The sequence below is a fragment of the Dysidea avara genome, chromosome 4, assembly GCF_963678975.1.
Source record: "Dysidea avara chromosome 4, odDysAvar1.4, whole genome shotgun sequence".
NCBI classification, from domain to species: Eukaryota; Metazoa; Porifera; class Demospongiae; order Dictyoceratida; family Dysideidae; genus Dysidea; species Dysidea avara.
In genome coordinates this window covers 21,111,815-21,133,498 of record NC_089275.1, presented here as the reverse complement: position 1 = coordinate 21,133,498, position 21,684 = coordinate 21,111,815, and the positions used below count along the sequence as shown (strand labels likewise).

General features: G+C 36.2%; 1 protein-coding gene across 2 annotated transcripts; it reads right to left on the bottom strand.

The window, feature by feature from the left end:
• Positions 1-1,414: 1,414 nt before the first annotated feature.
• LOC136252993 (uncharacterized) lies at positions 1,415-18,937 on the bottom strand. 2 transcript variants are annotated; one of them, XM_066045581.1, is made up of 3 exons: positions 18,801-18,937; positions 1,659-5,403; positions 1,415-1,611 (listed from the first exon to the last, which is right to left on the bottom strand). In XM_066045581.1, exons 2-3 carry the CDS (start codon positions 3,521-3,523, stop codon positions 1,551-1,553), a joined length of 1,926 nt encoding a protein of 641 aa, XP_065901653.1. In that variant the 5' UTR covers positions 3,524-5,403; positions 18,801-18,937; the 3' UTR covers positions 1,415-1,550. The 2 variants fall into 2 exon arrangements, with proteins under 2 accessions (XP_065901653.1, XP_065901654.1); XM_066045582.1 differs by having other exon boundaries at positions 1,659-5,453; positions 18,801-18,918.
• Positions 18,938-21,684: the final 2,747 nt, after the last annotated feature.

The window sequence follows — 21,684 nt, the reverse complement described above, 5'->3', positions numbered from 1 at the left end:
TTGTGAAACAAGAGATTAGCATAAAACAAGAGAGGTTGTCTATGCAACTGGGCATGCCATAAAATAAATTTCGCATCTGAACGTGTGCCCCAATAATCAATTACTGAAAAGTGAAGTAGCCAATATACATTATTTTCAGCTATATTCTACTCATTACACAATGGAACAGTATGAGAGGCATCTCTGCAATCAATCCAGTCACTATGAAAAGTACAGTGATACATAGTTAGATAGTCACAAGGTCACTTTGCACTATCACAATTTAACACCTTGCATTGTCAGCAAAAAGAACTAGGTCACAAAGGAGGGCAAAGGTAAGTCCATGATGTGTGTATTGTACATACCGTGCATGGTTGGTAAAAGGCACATCTTGAGATGAAGCAATTCGAACAGTGAACAAATCAAGCATTTAATTGTAGAGTTATGCATCAGGCAGCCAATAAGTCAGGCAGGCAGTCAGTTAACAAAAAAATAAAATCAGCGAAATAAAAATAATCCCAAGCTTCCATGATCCCCTAATACACAGCACTACTATACTGTATGATAGTCACATGCACTCCATGAGATCAATTGTGACATTAAGCTTTAGTTAAGCAATGGTATGAAAAGAAGTTGATATATAAGAAGTTATTTTGTAATACAAAATTAAATGCCCAGATCAATGTTCCACAGCATGCCACTTAATGGATTGAGGTGAAAGCACAATTGTGTCCAGATTTGCAAGTTAAGTTATGGATTGTCAAAGTTGATGGACTGGACGTGTGTGGAAGACCCCATTTTGCAAATCTGGTCACAATTATTGACAAGTGAGTGCTTAACTACATCAAACACCTCACTATCAACTTGTGTTTTGATGTTCTATGTGTACAGCGTCAAAAAGTAAATTCATGAAGCATGTCTGTATGACCATATAAAAACTCAGTAACATAATATAGTAATTTGAGATAGTCTAATTGCAGTTAGCTAGCCAATGTGTATTGAAGCAGAACTGTGAAGAGTGCATAGCCCCAAGTTGTTAGTTTTTATAGGGCATAAACAAAGTGGTGGAAAGATGGCAAGTCCATATAGCATCAATTTGTTAAGTATAAGGAGAGAGAACTATGTTAAACGTAGCTGACAAACATTCCTTGTGCACCATTGGCTGCTGATCCTACAAAATTTAAAAAAAATTGTTATGGTAGTGCTGAAGCAACATATTCTAATTTTCTCACAATATCAACACACTGCAATATTGTGTACAGCTTCTGAACTTCAATGCATTAACATGTAATTTGACACCAGAGAATTGTATCTGGACATCGTGGGCATTATTTCTACACTCAACGTTTCAGTATATTAGAAAAACTGTTAAAAGTAATAACACAATTTCACATTATTACTAAAGGTGTATACATACGTATAAATGAAAACATGGTATGTGCACAGAAAGTATATAATAAACACTAAATTTCTTAAAGGGGTATATCACAGTGTGATATGTTACAGCTTTAGCTTATAGTAAACAAAAGTAGATATCACTTCAGTGTATGTTTTCAATTGTTGTTAGTGACTTAAAGATCAAGAAGAGGTTCCTGTATCTGATGATAGAGATCTCTATCATTGTGAATATTTCTAAAGTGATACAGTTAATATCACACTTTATATTAAATATTACATACCTCATAGGATCCTCTTCATCATCACTTTCTGCATTGATGGGAACATATTGACGACTCGTAATATGAATGACTTTCCTTAAAATACCGGCAATACACAACACAATTAGTGGAAGAACAACCATGATTAGTGTTGGCAGATTTCCAGCAGACATTAAATCAAATGTATTAAGGTTGACTATCAGTACAATCAGTATCAGAATCATTCCATCAAATAAATTTAAGAATTTAGTTTTATAAGGTTGAAACCACATGTGGATAGCAGCGATAATAACACAAGTTGTTTGCAAGATTAACAGCATATTGGAGTAATTGTTATCACTGGTAAACACAATTCCAAGAATCACCTGACGACATATCATATAATAACAAGCAAACCAGCGATATTCATCCTTGTAGCATCCTTGAAATTGGTCTAATATTGGTTTCAGTTTAATAAGATTAACTCTTCTATTCAAAAATTTTTCAAATAGCAGAAATAGTGGGACACCAATTACTATGAATACTTCACAGATCACTGCAACAATCACATACAACATATGTCTACCATGAAAATACTTGATGTTGGGGGATGCATATGTGTACACTTCATTAATACCAGTAAATCTTAATGGCCTTAGTGGTTGTAGTAGAGTGGAAGCTAATGATGTGTATACTAGCAACAGAAGAAGGCTGAGAACACGAATGATACAGTGGCTAATGAATGCAGACACTTTTCGGGAGTATCTTGAAATCAGAACCAACACTAATACTAAAACTGAAACTGCACCAGCATGAAAAGAGTGGATGAATAGTTGGTCAATTCTGCTCATTCCTTCAACTAAACAGAGCTGCCGTAGAAATTGAGGTGTTAACTGGGCAAAACCAGATGAAATACTTATAACCTGAATATAAATTCCAAAAAGAAAAGGGTTGTAACTGAGCAGAATTTCTGTTAAACTATAATAGTATACTATTCCATATAAGTATCCTACTGATAATTGAAAGTTGAAATACATTAGGATAAATACGACACCCACAATTGCAATCCAATATAAAAAGGTCAACGCTACTACCAATACTGTCATTCCAGTACTACAGTGGTCTACATGGATGCAGTTAGTAGAGTCATATGTCAGAGTGTATCCTGGACGGCACTCCCCGCAGGCAGGTCCAGACCTGTAATATGCACACTGATCATTCATTCTGTCTGTTAACTCAATATAGCCTTCTCTAGTCTTCCTACGATGCATTAAACTGCAGTACTGATTAGGACACAGTGATGTGGTAGTTATTCCATTGACATTACCAAACCAGTAACCACTTTTTATCTCATTATAGTCATCATAACACTCCACTACATCATTATGGTAACAAACACATCTTTCAAGTGTCTTATTGAATATATATGCAGGATGATGATAACAGGGTACCAACTCAATAATAAGTGTTACTTCTATCTGTTGAAAATAGTAATTTATGTGCGACTGTAAGAGTAATGTAACATTGGTGTTGTTTATTACCTCTTGACCAACTAAAACAACGTTCAGTGGTACCACATCATTGTCAAATTCTACTTTGTTGTTTGCCAATGTAAAGTTAATATCTAGGCATTGCATGTGAAATCCAGTGGTCTCTGCAGGCTTATCATAATAGTCCAATACAATACCATAAAATTCTACTGGGATACCAAGAACTTGCCCATTTATATAGTCTAGAAACTGAACTTTGTCATTATGTCTTTGATACAACTTTAACTGATGAGGGGAAGTCATCACAGGAAAGTGAGATACTTTGAACCAGTTGAAACTGTAGTTGTAAGGAATAATATTATGGGAATATGTGGCATTAATGACTTGTGAATAGTTAAACTGATATGGTACATACATTAAAGAATTGCTTTTAGTGTAATTTAAGTTAATGTTGCAATATTTTGACACACTAAAATATAGGATTGTTGGCTGTTATCATCATAGGATTGTTGGCTGTTAATAAATGAGACTAATGTATTGTTGGTTTGAAGGACAAAAGTGGTGTGATTTTGATTACAGCCATAATTTAACTCAACAAATATTGCTCCCCCATGTAACACAGCAGAATTGTCAATAAAACTAACATTGGCTCCATCACCAATTTCAACAGTGCTTGTCTCATCAATGTACATTGCTCCACCATTGTCCGCAGTGTTATTTTCAAACAAAATGTTTCCTTTCATCATGAGTTTACACTGCGACAAAAAAATGCACACACCAATGTTGTCCGTGAAATTAGATGTGTTAAAAATAACTGTTGTCTGATTTTTTATTAAACGGTCTGTAGGTAAATGAATGTAAATTACACTCTCATCAGCAATATTATGATCAAACACACACCGTTCAATTGTAGCAACAAAACTGTAATCCCCGGGATTATTGCTACTTTGATTAGCAATACACACAGCAGCTCCACGAACAGCTGAATTATTGGAGAAAGTACATCCTTCAAGTGTTATCTTAGTGTGATCACTATTACTTTGAATATAAGCCGTACTTCCCATGTAATAATAACATTTATTAGATATCATTTTTACCTCATTTAGAGTTACATTAGTCTCATAAGAAACTGACTTAAAAAACAAAATCCCTGAAACATCGTTCTCATTAGATGTACTATATAATGTTTTTGTTGATACAGACGTTGTTTAAACTTAACAAGCATAAAGAGTACTCACTATTGCAGTCTATATTAATAATAGGTCTGCCAGCTCCTTTATTGTCAGTGATAATAGAGTTATTGAAAAAAAATTTTGCATCACCGTTAGTACCACTTTGTAGATATATATTAATAAGACCCGAATAATCAGTACTGATTGGAATACTATGGTTATAAAAACCAGATGACAGAATTGACAAAGCCACATTTTTTGATGACATGTATATACTTAAAGAGTAAAATTTTGATGCTGTGTTATTGGTGAAGAGCACTTCAGTTAACGTCACATTGGAGCTATCAGAATTCTGAATATTAATTGAACATACTTGAAAATTTTGAGAAAAATCTGTCTGTGAAATGGTAACATTCCAGGATTTTGATACAGAACCAAGGCCAACTTCTACTTTTAAACCAAATCCATGACCTGTTAGAGCATTTGAATTGTTATAAAAAATGCTTCTACTGATGACTACATTTATGGATTGATTATTACATAAGGTAACGGTACCCAATCCACCAGCCTCAGCAAAATCATTCTCTGTTTGTCTTTGATTTGATAAAAAATTACACTTGTCTATAACTATGTTATCACAGAAATAGTAGACACCAAGAGCTACTGCATTGGAATTTTGAAATGTGCAGTTTGATATGGAGATACTAGTAGTGCTATTTAACATTAATCCTGCATTTGTATATCTGGTACCACTATCACCACACCTGTCCATTGTAATTCCTTTGACTATTATATTACTACATGAGTCACACACTATACTTGCATTATTGCTACATAGAATGGTAGCTCCATTACCAGATATTGTAATATCATCCAGGTTTCTCTGGCCTGATCCCATTTTGACAATTTTATCAATTGTAACATATTCTGATGTGATGTTGATTACAGTGTTACTGGTCATACTCTGTAAAGCACTGGATAGTGAGGAACATGGACAATTTCCATCTGCACAACAAGCATTACTCTCATTGCCATTGTTAGTATTGATGGTGATCACTTTACCGACAACATTTTGACTCAGGAAAACTTGAAAACAAATCCACATGAGAATTGCCACCATCATTTCTGTATAGCAGTAAATCAGCACAGGCAATTAAAACTTACAAAAAGTACACCTGTATAGTAGTATTATACATAGTGGACATACGTGCTGTCAATGGTTACAGGTAATCTTACACAAACTGCCAAAATTTCAATTAATGGTAACTATTATCTTGTTGGAATTAATATCTAATTTATTGAAATTGTACATGTCCTGTTTTATGGAAGTTCATTGCATGCATGCCATAAATTATAAATGCATATGTGACAAATAGGGGCTTATCACAAATAGGGGCTTATCACAAATAGGGGCTTATCACAAATAGGGGCTTATCACAAATAGGGGCTTATCACAAATAGGGGCTTATCACAAATAGGGGCTTATCACATAACAGATTATAGCTCGATCAATATTGGTAATACTGTATTTAACTTCTGTGACTTGTATTACAACTGTTATGCCAATTAAATATTTCACAACATCTGAAAATAGCATGTTTATAACATAATGGCAAAAGTTATGGGTGATGAAAGTTAAAAAGTAGGGAGATTTTATGTGCCCACATGCCCTGTTTTGCAGGCCCAGTCACATATTTGGTCAGGTGTGTATTAAATGTCAAACTCGTAGTTCAACTAAGCCAATTTCCACCATAAAATTATTTATTCATACTATCTTGCAAATTTCATTGGAGTATTTTGTATATTAATATCTCAGCATGTGAGTAGCGTCACAGTTATTGTCTTCATTGCCAACAAAGGCAAGACTGCAATAATATCAAGATGACTCAAAATGATTCTGGAGCATCTGGTAGATGATATTGACTTTGAATATTTCTTACAATTGTTTTGATTCATTGTTCCTAAAGCACTCTATAAGCTATGCTGGCTAACCATGAAGTTGCATAAAAGCAAATTTGTATTGGAAATCAATATACTTTGTGCCCAATCTGAATATCTCTCAAACGGCTTGGTAAACTCCTGTGAAACTATATTCACAAAGAACCAAACAAGGTACCAGAGAGGTAATTACTGCCAAATTTGCATGCACAGTCTGCTAATAATTGGTCAATCACTGAAGTATGGGGTGCCAATAATAGGTACCTCATACCAATATGAATTGGTGCATTGATTTCTCTTTTAACACGATGAAGACTAATATGAGATAATTAAATTTGGTGTGCTATGAGACTAAGGACTGCTCTTTTAGGCCACTATTTAATGATTTTTTTGTTTTTCATCAGCCTGCCACATATATTTACCATTATTTTGTGTGAATCAAATTGTTGTACATGTGCAGCTTTGTCTTTAAGATGGCTTTACAAATACAGTACCTCGTGCACTGTAAAAATGCCAAGAAATGTTTGGTAAACTGGAAGATTTGTGCAGTCAATCCTCCAACATTGATGTTACCAAGTTTTTAAAGGAAAAATTAGCCTTTCAAACAGATGCTTAGCCACTGCCTTCATTGGCAAGTCCAAGGAAGACTGCTCATTAGAGGTGGACCACAATCTCGATGTAGTTGATGTCAGTCACTGTTTTGGACAGTATGTGAAGTTCTACATGGAGCTAGCCAAATCAACTGCCAGTATCCCCAACAACATGGTGAATTCAGGTGTGAAATGTATAGATGCATAGCTACAGGTGTGTTAGCAAGTTGTAAAATAGTTTGTAAGAGAAATTGAATAGTTCCATATCAGTTTGTTTTTGTTTCTATTGACACTAGGACATACAGTAAATGCATTCACAAGTTTAATGAACACTGCTCACCAATTGCAATTGGCCAGTCGAACCCTGCCCCCAGAAATTGATGAACCGAAGACAGGAAAACAAAGACTGTGGAATGCAGTTGTAAGTTTCCTTACTCAAAGAGGACATGTTTGGCATGGCAGTGAGGTTGATAACAGTGGTGTGTCTTTACTTAGTGAGAGCATTAGTAGACACTCTCTGGACAATTGATGGCCACCATGAGACACTTAGTTCCCCGTTTCAGAAGTATTTAGTTGCTTTCTGGCTATAACCTTCCTGAGAAGTCAAAACATCGAAAGTCAAAGCATCCAAAATGTTTGAGACACTTGCTAAATCTGTCTCTGAATATAGTAGTTATTTATGCACTGTTAACAAAAGAGTGTGTGCTGAGCTTTTTAGTCATTTGGAAAGTGTGTAGATGCAGTGGTGATGATATATTATCTCTTAGCCAGAAAAGGCTAAGAAAGAAATACTTGCATTTCATACTAGAGCAATGAAACATGTGTTGTTTCAAAGTTTGGTATTGTACAAAAAAATTAAACCAGTAGTTTTGCAAGCACTGACAAATTAATGATTAATCAGCACCTAATGACTTAGAAGAAGCGAGAGGATGAAGCTAGTATTAGACTGGAAGACCCCATGTCTATAGATGACAAACATAAAGTAAGAGTTGGAGAGCTAGGGTTTCCAGTAGCAGAGGCAAAAGAGATAATTATATTGTCAGCCATGGTGCTACTTTTGAAGTTGGTGATCATGATTTTACAAGAATGGAAATAGTGCCATCTGTATTCTTTCAGTTGATATTCCTCAAAGGTACTAAAGAGTCTTTTTATCATGGGAAAGTATATATGCTTTAAAGATGCTGTTTTTCAACAATCCATATTGCAGAGCTGTGCAAGTTAATTAATGACAAGCAAATCCTGTTCCTTTATTGTGACAGAGGACCAGATCATTGACTCACATATCTACTTGTCTCTTATATGTAGCCTTATTTCTTAAGCTTGATTTAGACTACCTTTAATTGTGTTTGCTGCACTGCACCATTCCATTTATGGAAGAATCCTGTAGAATGGATCATGTCAGAGGACTTCAATCTGTTGGATTAATGCGACAGCAAACAGATGAAGAATTTAAAGCAATCATCAGCAAATGCATGGAGCAGTTGAGACAAGCTGTGAAGAGAAAACCAGCACTTAAGGAAAGGATCGAACCTTTCAAGATTCAGTGTGCTTTCTGACATCATGACCAGATTACAATGGAATAAAATACCACTTAATGTGTACAGCTCAGCTACTGAAACTCAAATTAGAGAGCTGTGGAAAATGGTTAAAGAGCTTTAGTACTTGACAAAGGTACGTACGTACATGTACAAGAATGGTACATTGAAGGAATCCCCCAAAGTGTATGAATTCATTTTTCATTGCTGCCAAATAAGTTTTCAGGGTAAAGATATGTGGAAATTTAGATTGTTGTGTATGTGTATGCAAGCTGCCAAGGCTACCTGTTGAGAAATTTAGAAAGTGATCACATATTTCAGATCCAGTGCCTGGTTGTGATGGGAATTATTTGTCCTTTACAGATTTAGAAAAGCAGACACAGATGAAAAGCACCGATCCCCTTTACAGAAGTGTGCTAAAAGGAAGAAATCTCCAGCATGCCAATGACACTGGTGCAATGTGAACAGTGTGAGATGTGGTGATTAGTGTATGCACCATGTAATCCACAGATAAGCACAAGTTGAGTGAGTATTTAGATCATACATTTACATGTCGTTTACGTTTGTCAGATTTGATAACCTAAGGTGTTGTGTCAGGTACACAAACTGTTATGATCATGTTAAAAAGCTATATTTAATAGTTATACCATGGCCACGAGGGATTTACCTGATATATATATTCGATTTCACGTACGTCGAGATCAAGATACTCTAATAGAGCAGTCACCTTCTCTAATAGAACAGTCTATGGAATAATCTTTACTGGGTTGCAACAGTGACTAAGCATCTTAGTACTATCTTTCCTGCAAACAGAACAACATAATTACCTTACCTAAATAGTATAAATTGCAAAATTTGAACATTTTAAATAAAAATGGGGAATAATTTTGAGAATAATGAGTACATTTTGGGAATAATAAGAGCATAATGATAACTTTTTGGAGAAATATTTGGAATAGAATAATGATGAAAATTTGGATTATAATTCCCTAAGACCTAGGTACGTGTATCATACAGTACAATAGTACTGTATAGTAGGGACCACAAAGGAGTAGGCGTGGCCCACAAAATAATATCACCCAAGAAAACAGCCTCATTTTCCCCTGACAATGATGAGGCAGTATTGGTTACGTGAAACTAAGCCCAAACAAGCTTTCAAATTGACCTGAAATGCTTTCAACAAGTTGCTACAGAATTTTAAAACAATTTATTTAACGGAATTTTCTACTGACTGACTGAGTAACTGATTAACTGACTGATGCCTTCAGAGAAACGTAACTTGATAACGGCTAAGGTTATGAGCTAGATTTTTTCACTGTTCGGCATTGCTTCAGCCCGACAGGTGCCTTTTGGCATACCGCAGTACGTACAATGCATTCTTCATGGACTTACCAGTGTTCTCTTTTGTGTCCCATTCATCCTTGCTGACAGCGAAAAGTGTCAATTTGGCGATAGCACGTGATGGCTTTCCTTCATAACGGAAATTGTCCATATTTGTCATAGTGGCTATTTTGATAGCAGAGGTACTTTCAAACAGTTCTTGATTCGTACTGTTGTGTTTTACAGGTTGGACATAGCCGACAACAAAGTGTAATCAGGACCAACTCTGGCCAAATTGGGCTGGGTGGGCCATCCATGGTGGGTGATAGATAGCGTGTGAAGCACACTCAGCATGTATAGCATGCGCTCCTGCTAGGGGGGTCTGGAGGCATGTTCCCCCAGGAAAATTTTTACAATATCACTTAGGAAATGCCATCCAGAAGCATATTTAGCTTAATTTTAGTTGGACATAGTTATATATCCTTAGATATCAATAACTACACTGAATTTGTTCATTAACAGCTGCATGTGAATGCATTCAATCTAAGGCTAGTTGCTAGATGAATAATGACCACAGTAGAGTCTATTGTTACTGTATCAGTGGTGTGGCCTCAATTGCACCACATAGACAATGAGGCACCCACAAATAGTTTGATGCATGCTCCTGACAAAACTTTTCCATAATTTTCCGTGTTTGAGAGACTGGTATAGACTGTTGTAGCACAGTATCTAAGTCCTCTAACCTATTTCATGCAGTACAGACTAGTGCTATAACTTACAAGTTTTCGAGTGATGTTTTACTAAAAAGAAGCAGCATACTTGCACGTGTAATTGTATGCCCCCCCCTCCAGAGCTGGCCTTGGTAAGGTAAGTGCGGGTAATTCCGGACAGCAGCTAATTCCGGACGCTTAGATCATTCTCAACAATGATAGAATCCCTGGACCTATAATTTGGTGTGCTAATGCAGTGTCCTATGAAGCGAATCCATTATTCCACCTTGAAGTTTGGCAAGTATATTTGTAGCACAATTACGGGTAGTTTTGTTCAAACCTTTAAAAATGTTTATCTAACCAGGCAGGCCAAGCTCATACTTAGATTTATATGAAGGTCATACTCTCGGCTAATTGCATAATAAAAATCATAAGAACCCATGCAGCACAGGCAGAGTGGCAGTCGATTTTTCAGCAGCTGCTCGGTTTAAATACAAAGAAAATAGTTGCGAATTACATAAACTTTTTAAAAATACGTACTGTTACTTTCTCCCAAAGGGTATGAACTTTCTACTTGATTTATAAGCTGCAGATGAGTGGTACTTTAGTCTCCATACTTCAAAGAGGATTGGTATAACCTGTGGAAGGCACTACTTGCTTGTTATTCGAAGTGTCCAGAATTAGCTGCATGTTGCATTTTACATGCTGTTAAATTTCAGCTCATAACTCCTCAGCAGTTGATTGTATTGAAACTAAATTTGTACTGCAGATCCACCATGAGATAGGCTTTAAAATGATTCATAGAGTTTGTTTTAATTCATTGTGAGTGTGCAGTGTTAGAGCAATTTTGCTAAAGAGTGTCTGGAATTACCCTCATTTACCTTAATGGATACTTCACTTTTCCAACGACAATTAACATAACTGGGGCACGCGGCACCATTTCTTTCGGTATTCGTGGATTACAGAGGTGCTTTTTGAACACTTCTTGATTCGAAATGCTGCGTAACGGGTTGAACAAAGCTGACAATGAAGTGTAATGGATGCTCACTTTTCAGACAATAATTGGGGTGCACGATGCCATTTCAGATGTAGTATGTGTGTGAGTTCACCAGTCATTATAATTTATTTGCAAAAATAGTTAACAAACAAGTACACAGTAAGATTTGGAATTTTTAACTACAGTAGGGACCATAACACATCGATAAAAGGTACTGAAACAAGCTGGAGTAGTGCACAATATTAAATCACAGTAAAACAATAAGAAGTGTTATATCCCTACTGTGCTCAAGATACCCTAATGGAAATGCACAGTAGGGATGTAAAACTTCTTATTGTTTTACTGTGATTTAATATTATACACTACTCCAGCTTGTTTTAACACTTTTTATCAATGTGTTATGGTCCCTACTGATTCTAGTTGAAATTTCCAAATTTTTCTGTGTACTTGTAAGTAATATTTACCACTCTGGTATGCCCACCTAATAGGCGAAGAAAGACAAACCTGCATTCACCACATTACTTTTATACAGAGGTTTGCAAACATTGACTGTGGGTTTAAATTGTGGGCACAAAAATAAATGATTGTGGGTTTCACTGGTTGTAGTGATACCAAATAACTGATGAATAAAGTAACCTATGGTGCTAAAATAAACACTTAGATATATAGGTTGGAATGTTTGAGGCATCTTTTCATGTATTTGAAATGTACTGACAATCCCCACATTATAAAAATGATTAGTGATACCTAGTAACTGAACTATGCAATGCTGACTCACTCAATTCTTTTTGCTTCACAATAATGCCCCTGACTAAACCAACATGTTAAACTCAAACCCACAATGCAAAGTTTAAGTAGTTTTATTCAAACCCACTATGTAAAACTTTAAGCAGCTCTATATAAATAATCAAAGAGAACTGATGCTTTGTAACTGCCTAAGTATCAAAGGCAGTTGTAGTCAGGGCAATATGTGAAATACCACCCTGTGGTTTCCTTTGATCTGAGCTGGTGTCAAAGTGGTATATTATTCAGTTAACATCCTAGGCCCTCATGCACTCCCGCTACATGGGATGCACTAGCACTATGTATATGCATGCATATTATTGGGGTTAAATTGGGTAGCCCAGTAGATTGCTGGATGCTAGGTCTAAGTGCACCTGCATCTGACTTAGTCAGGAAGCTAGCTGCTGCATCTCTGTCACTATAGCAAGTTCTAAGACACATCAAGCAGCCTAACTGTGCCTAATTTCACTTTGCTAGCATGGTACACTAAGTAAGGCACAATGATGTGGTAGCTGCACAATTAGTAATCAATGCATAATAAGACAATGTACGATTAGCAACAAACAAATGAGCAATGAGCAACAAACAATGAGCAATACACAATAAGCAACAAAGAAATAGCAATGGATCTTAAGCCACAAACAATTGCAATACAATGACTAGTCTAAGTAGGCACAGCAATGCACAGCATATAGTAGTAACATGCAATAGGCACACATACAGTAGTCATCAATGCACAGCATATTGTGTACAACAACTAAAAAAGTATCCATACAGGAATGACTAAGCAGGCATTTATACAGTAGTAGTCAGCAATGCACAGCACATAGTAGCAATATGCAGCAACCAAAAAGCATGCAGCATATAGTAGTAATGCACAGCAGTGCACAGCATATAGTGGAGTGATAAGTACACAGCAAGGACGCTTAAAGTCACCATCATCAGCACAAAGTACCAGATGTTAGCGAGGCAGGACAGTAAGCCGAGCAGGACAGTAAGCATACAAGCAAGATAGTAAACCATGCAAGGTAGAAGGCTAAAAGTAGGGTAGTAAGCCAAGCAAGACAGTAAACCAAGCAAGGCAATGGGCTATAAGCCAAGTTAATAAATATATCAAGACACATGGTAGTGTGTCGTGCGCCAAGAAAGCCAGCGCGCCACACCTTGAGTATATTTACAGGAAGAAACTAAACGTCATTTTCACACATATGTAGCTCGACCATAGGCAGCAGAAATGGGGGTGCAAAGGGGCTGAAGCCCTCCCTCGATCTGTGGAAGGGGGCTTAGCCCATGGGCTCTCAGATGATATCTCTCTAAAATTATCCTTAGGGTGAGGCTGAAAAGTGTGAAAAAAATCGATACTCAAATACCCTAATAAGAGCAGTCAAATGTTCATAAAAATGAGCTCCTAAAAACGAAAGTATTTGCTTACAGTGGAAACTGAACCACTGACTCTTCTTAATTACTTCAGAGTTGGTGTATAATTACCACTGCAACAAGTCTTTCCAGGTGCCTAAAGGCTATTTTGTGCTGCTTATACCTGCTATTAACCATGTAGTCAATATCATTAAAAGAGTTTTTATTAACTGTAAACAGCCTGCTTTAAATATGTTTGCCTACAAATTAGGTTTTTAGTTGAAATGCTTCAAATCGTACCTATAAATTCATTCTAAGACATTTTAAAAGTTAAAATGGCTACGGCTTCTGGGGGGGAGGCTTTGCCCTGCTTCTACCTTCAGCACTAATATAGCTACCAAAATTGAGCAAGATTAATTGCCTAACGCAATCATGAAATATGAGCCTTCAAAATTTGGCTTAATTTCTTCTTCTGGGGGGGCTTGGAGGGCTTAGATTATTATTTTCTTGCACTTTACAAACATCAATAAATGCATAGCTCGATTTTCTTGAGCTTTGGTAATTAATTTAAGAATACATTGCAGCACAATCACATACCAAGTTTGGTGCAAATCTGATTAATAGCCATAGACCCATGAACGATTATTTGCATTAAAAAGGCCAACTTGTTGTCAAGCCTACAGGGTAAACCGCTTAAGGGATAACTTAAAAATCAGTATGTATATAGGTTATAGGTTAACCATCATAGCTCAGCTATTTTGTGGTTTAAAAGAAATCGCATTGACATCATTAGAATTATTTATTACAAGGCAAAAACCAAGCAACAGAAAATCTTGGGGTAGAAATACTTTAATAGTAGTGATGTTCAACAAAACAAGTAACACCTTTCAATTAGCACCAATGACACACCCCACATAATGCACTATATATTAACATGCAACTTCTACCTAAATTTTCAAATCACTACTGTATTCTACAGTGAAGTTACAGCTATAACAATTGCATAACCAACTTAAATTTGTTATATAAACCACTAAAGCCATTCTTCACACGTCTATAGGTAAGAAGTTGGACATAGTGCTTTATCCATGTATCAAACTTACAACAAGGAAAATATTATTGTTTCTGCAAAATTAGAGCAATGCCTTCAGTAATCCTATCTAGACCAATTAAAATCTATATCTATTGAATGATTTCAGCATACAGCCCTATCTCATCACACAGTGGTGCAATGCTAAATATTCATCCAATGTACACGTTCCATCCATTCTATGATACTACAAAGCAAACAAACTGGATTGTGGAGCTAGTATACATGTTGTTCAGCTCACAAATATATCAAAACCAAATTGTACACAACGTGCATGAGAAAAATATAGCGTCATACTGTATACAGCCAGTAAAATTCAGTATAAACACCTGCCATACTAACCATATGTAGTGGAAACACCATTTGCTGTAACAGCTAGCAGGTTCCATGATCATAATACATTTTGTCTCTAATTATCAGAAGCCTTAATTTTAGTGAATTTTTTAAATTGAAATAAGATAACTTTGTAAGTACAAAACAAATCATGCTGAATTAATTTTATTTAGAAGTATAGACATCCAGAAATAACATTTCGTTTAGTAATAACTTAAGTATTGGTTGTTAAAAGGTAACAATATGAGGTTGGATGTCACTACTAATTAATCCAACAAATGAATGTGTTACAGTATAATACTCTTAATAGCACCTTGATGTATTATTTTGAAATACGTCAAGCGATTAGTCAATGGAATTAGTATTACACTTGTTTGTCAAAGTCCCTTAACAAAAACCTGTAATACTAATTTGATTGGCTAAAATAGTGTGGTGTGTTTCTATTAGAAGTAAACGTCCGATTTGACAACTAGTGTTACCATAATAATAGATGGCCACAGCATAGCAACAATGTAGTTGCTTAGCAATGGTTGCTAAGTAACCGTTACTGAGGTACATAGCAATGGTTGCTAGGCAACAATTGTTGAGTGTGATTGGTCTTTTGCAGTAGTTATTTTTGAATTTATGTTGCCTAGTAACAGTTGCTATGGTTGTCGGATTAATTTGCAATAGGATGGATGGCTGTGGTATTCTGGATTAATAGTTCTCGCATTGTAAACAGGAAGGAAATAGTGCTCGGCTTCGCCTCGCACTATTTTACTCCTTCCTGTTTACAATACACGCACTATTCATCCCGAATACCACAGCCATCCATCCTATTACATAATACTAATAAAACAGTCAATGCGGGGTAAAAAAGGCACATGAAAAAATACCAGCGTTCAAACCAGGGATTTCCATATTGAACACCCAAATCATTAACCACTGAGCTGTTGCTATCATGGCTGTCCACCTAACTTAATTCCTATATACTTTACTAATGAAAATTCTAACTAAAATCTACTCAAAGGTAAAAGTTCATAATTTCATAGATCTACCAATGGAAAATCTCAACTGTTCTAGAATATTCTATGTGTGTTCTGTAGAAATCCTCAAAAAAATTGTGCCCTATTAGAACATTACAAAGTAATCCAATAGATTCTGTAATACAGCAACTTCTCTAGTATTCCATCAAATCAAAGCTGATATTATAGCCATGTATTTTGGTATAGATCAATAGTACACTACTATTAAGACCTACTCACACCAATCATCATCATCATAATAAGTGCTATGCTAAAAAAACTTCTGGAAATCATATTCTAGTATAAAAGTGCAGGATTTGCTTTGTTACAAAAAATTAAGTAACTGCAACATATTATCATGTTTTGCATGAAAAATTGAGATACTCTAATATGATTGTACAATTGCAGGGGTATGGTGGGAATGGCAGTGTGTGTGTGTGTGCGCGTGCGTGCGTGCGTGCGTGCGTGCGTGCGTGTGTGTGAACAATATCATACTCAAAATTGTGCCCCAAATTCCTTCAGGAATTTCCCAAAATTTTGACCTATTATACTCTTCAATATTCCCATTATGCTCCTAGGCTAGCAAAAATTCTTACAATTATCTTGTAAAGTAAATGCTCCATTAGAGTATTTCACTACAAATTGACTGTTCTATTAGAGAGTATTGATCTTAGCAGCTATGCACAATGAATTTGAGTGCTCTATTGTAGTTTGCAGTTACCACTGTAGGGAGTATCGATCTGTTTTCATGGAATTAAGTTCCATAGTTTGAAATATCCACCAATATGCTAGCATTATGTTCATAGCACTCCAGCCTATTATGCTTATTATTATGCTGACATATTTGATGTTGGCCTAGAACTGAGCTTTACATACGAAATAATATATAAGTAGTTAGTCTGGACTGTCCATTCCTTATAATTCCTGCTAAAGAAAATTCTTTCAGAAGCAAGCTCTTGCCATATCATTTAAAGGCTTTTAACAGTGGCTGTAGAAAGTCGGTTTTTCGTTAGTCATGTACTGCAGTGAAGCCAGCTCATCATGCTAGACGTAGCTACTTACAATTAGGCATCTTTCCTAATTGCAGGTAAAGAGAATTTTCTTACATACAGTAAGTCACTACAGTCTGCTTAGCTATAACTAGATAATATTATATGGATATACGTATGTAGCTAACTTTAGCAGCCAGTGTTTGGAAAGTAGCTATAACTATATTCGCAATCACATGCATGTTTGCCTGCATGTGCTCTCACACATAATTATATCTACTAGGCAAATGCATAGCATAGCATTGAAGGGGCAAGCCAATATTGCTACTTTGTAGCAATGTAATCTCACTGTATGTTCTTACTGCAAGGATACACATTGTGATGTGTATTGGCAGTGTTGGGAGTAACGCGCTACTTATGTAACGCGTTACGTAATATTATTACTTTTGCGTTAACAAAGTAATATAACGAGATACGCTATAAAAGCAGGTAATATAACGCAAGTTACTTTACTTACAAATGTAACGCGTTACCTAAGTAATATAGTTACTGTAACGAGTCTAATATTACGTAATAATATTATTACTACAAGTAACGAAGTTACTAATCTCATTAGTTATCCTCTGAGTAACGCCTAGCCACAGCGAAGTAACGAGGCCTACTGAATGAAGCTTATTCACCAGCTTCTTATTTATAACCAAGATTTGCATATTGTCCAACAACGCAATCATGTCACGTGATAAGGTGGTAGTTTCACACGTGACAGTTTAAGGCTGTGGATACAAAGTAATATAATATGTAATATTATTACAGTTACTTTATTTTATGGGTAATATGTAACTGTAACTAAATAGTTCAGTTGCAAGTAATATGTAATATGTAACTAGTTACTTTTACAAAGTAACTTGCCCAACACTGTGTATTGGTACATACGTAGCTACAATAACAGCTTTGTAAATAGTTAATTATGCATACGCTTAAAGAAAATACATGATCAATCACTATTGAAATATATAGTTTATTAGCTATGTTGAAATGTAAACCATATAATTAAATCAATCACTGGCTACAGCTATAAAACTAAAGTGTTCTCTACATGCAATAAAAGTTCATATTTGTCTACTGCGTAAACAATGTACTTTTCAGAAACCAAAAAGCATGCCTGACAAGCAGCATGCCAGTACTACATCATGTGGTAAAGGGCATTAAATAGGAATGATCACATGGTTAGTGACTGACAATAGATGTGTATTGTAAACCCATCAAATTTAATTAAATGGTACATACCAGTCAGTATCTCACACCATGAAGGTTGAGATGCCAGGTAGCTATACCGCTTACAGTAAACAGGTAGTAGCCTAGCTAGCATATGCAGTAGTGATCAACAAAGAATTCTATGGTTAGCACTTAGATGGCTTAGTGATTATGGCATAAAATGGTTAGCACTTAGCTATCTAGATGGCTCAGTAGTTAGCTATGGTGTATGCAAATTGAAACCAGGTAACATACGCAAGTACAGCACAAGCAAGCAAGCAAACAATATAAATCCAGCACAGCCATCCACATGTGGCGGGGCTTGCTAAGGCTCGCCCAAATTATCAATCAACAGGAAATACCATGTGTTCACTTGCACTGACCACAAAACAGAAAAAAGGTATTGTTTACTGTGACAAAAAAGAGGTGTGTCGTGCAGTTTCACAAACAAATTGTTTTTTAGCTTCAATGATATAGCTAGCTACTTTCAAATCATGGCACCGGATGAGGACTTATCAATCTTACTGTAGCGTGCAAGATTCACAAGTAGCTAGCTACAGACTCAGTAGCGAGCTCAGTACCCGCTATTTAAGGCATTGTGACTAACTCAATAACCAACTTACAGCGCTTTCACAGTTGTAGATACTTGTGTAGATAGGACTGCACACTTGACGGTCACTGCATGAATCCACGAAAGGTGAACCCGAATCAATCGCAAACCCTTAGGCGGAGTTTAGGCACGTGACCAACCAGCTATTTTTGTTCGGTATGAAACTAATGTACATTCCTCAATTTAAAGTGACTCTCTAGCAAATAATTATAAGTACAATTGCTGTTTTGCTTCAAAACTTTCTGCGAATGCCTGGATTAGCAAGATTCACCTGTGAAACAAAGTTTTGTGGTGATTTTTACTGATTCATTGCTAAGAGCTATGTAGCTAAAGACCACTGAGCTGGCTATCATTCAAGACTGAGCTAACATTCATGACATTCACCCCAGCTGATTGGCTATAGAGTCTATACAATTCTCCGTCTGGGATAATAGTTATAGAAAATTTTCTGGACCTGAAACCCCCTCTGAAAATTCCTTGATAACTTGAATGTACTGTATTCGTGAAGAGTGGAGGGGCGGTGCCCCCTCACTTTTCCCAATGTCCACGGCCATTTGCTAAAGTAAAGAAACTATTGCAGTCATTAACCAACTTACTTGCCTTGGATTACTGGGATTTGTTATGCAAGAATGGAATACTACATGAAGCAGTGCTGAGAGTGCAAGAGAATGAGATATTCTAATAGAGCAGTCACTTAACTATTCTAATAGGACATTCAGCAGAATGATCAATCATCATAAGTTGGTCCTGCTATGCAATTAATTCAATTAATACATATATCTATACATAATCAAGAACATGAAATGCCTTCCAATTATTAATGTATCTAGTTGTACAGTATCTTGATGATAGTCATTGCCATAATTTTATAGGAGTATCCTATTCAAGTACACATATGCTTGTACCACTTCAAATTGCATTTAAACGTCAAAACTTTCCTGTGGAGACATGCACCCAAGACTTTCCTAGTATTGGCTTGTAAAGCATGCTACACACTTAATGATTTTAAAACACTTATAGTAACTTACAGCTACCCCACATAGCCCCCCCCCCTTCCTTGAGTACTGTTCTCCACCCCCGAATTTGCAATTGTTGAGTATATACACATGTACTGTGCACACAATTATTGCAATTTAGTCACTACATAACAATAACTATTAGCTAGGAGATTTGCTAGCAAAACTTGGTAAGAAGAATTGAGATGATACTATACCACTACTATCGTTCATGTCATCATTTAAGAACTCAGTACTTGGCAGTTCTTCTGATCCATTATGTAATAACTCAGTGACTCAAATATTTCACTGCTGCTATCCAGCCAGTATATATGTCTATAGGCACATATCTACAAGTTCACAGTATTCCATCCATTGGCAATGAATGTCTTATTTAAAAAACCTGCTGTTATATATTCCAACAGTATACCAACTCCATAACATCCTCTTTAGTTTACTATAGTCAGCAAAACTGGCTCAAAATTGAGCAAGACACATGGTAGTGTGTTGTGCAGCCAAGAAAGCCGCTGCACTACACCAAGGGTATACTGAGACAGGAAGAAAGAAAATAGCTACATTCTACAATAATTTGCATTATAGCTGCCCTCCACCTTCCACACCCCATTTAAGTAAAATCACGAAATATGTTTGTGAAATACAACCCCTTAAAGAACTTAATTTCTTCACTTCTATCTCTGTTTCTTTTTAGGGCCTAATTTTTTACACTTTTAAAGAAAGAACAAAAAAACATATTATGTACTGATATACCAAGTCTACATATTTGATAAACATTTACATAATTATTTGTGTGAAAAAGACTGGAGTTTTGTCATGCCTGCAGAGTAAACCACTTACAGTTGAAAATTGGTCTATGTATGGGTTATAGCTCAAATCTTTCATGGTTTAAAAGAAGTTGAAGTGACATTTACAGAGTTGAAGTATGATTCAAACTCTGGATAGCTTTTTTCAATACTTTTCGTGTATAATTTTGCTACTTGAAATGGCTGTAATGATGTTAATGTTAATAATGGCCAGAGTGTTAAGTAGTATGGTAGTAGGGTCCCCCCTTAAAGCAATGGAAATATCCAAAATGATGCCATTAAAACCATCATAGACAAAAATAGCTTTTATGGAATAATAAATCCAGATGGCCGGATATATTGATCTTTTTAATGTCAAAACCCAAATTTTTCTGCCTGCCTGCCTGCCTGCCTGCCTGCCTGCCTGCCTGTCTGTCTGCGTGCCTGCCTGTCAACGTGCCTGTCTGTCTGCACGCCTGCCTGTCTACGTGCCTGTCTGTCTGCATGCCTGCCTGTGTGCCTGCCTGCGTGCCTGTGTGCCTGCCTGACTACAATTGCAATGCTAGAGGCCAAACAAAACACTGCACGGCCACCATTTTATGCCACAATAGCAAAACTCACATGCCTTTTCTGGTTCCAACAAGTCTTTGCCTTTCCTCTTGTATGGCCATCTTCTTCTTTCATGCAAGGAAACCAACCCAGGTGTTAATCGTCTGCATCAAAACTTCCTTGGAGTAGATACCACAAAAAACTGGAATGGATATGTGTAGCTATACACTTATAAAATGATCGCTGGTTGGACCATGCCACAAAAAAGTCAGAACATGCTGCCCACACTTAATGATGAGAGGATGCCATAACCATTCCCCTTAATGATTCTGCAATCAGCTGCAGTTTTGCTGTAGGAAACTGGACATGGGCAAACCAAATCTCTTAATCTATTGTGTAGCTCACTCAAGACAATTGCAAGCAACTAAAGGGAGATCGAGATACTCTTAATAAACCAGTCACATCTATACAAGTGTAATAATAATAATTATTATTATTAAACATTGAATAGAACATGCCAATGTGGGAATTTTGCCACATAGCTATGTTTGTA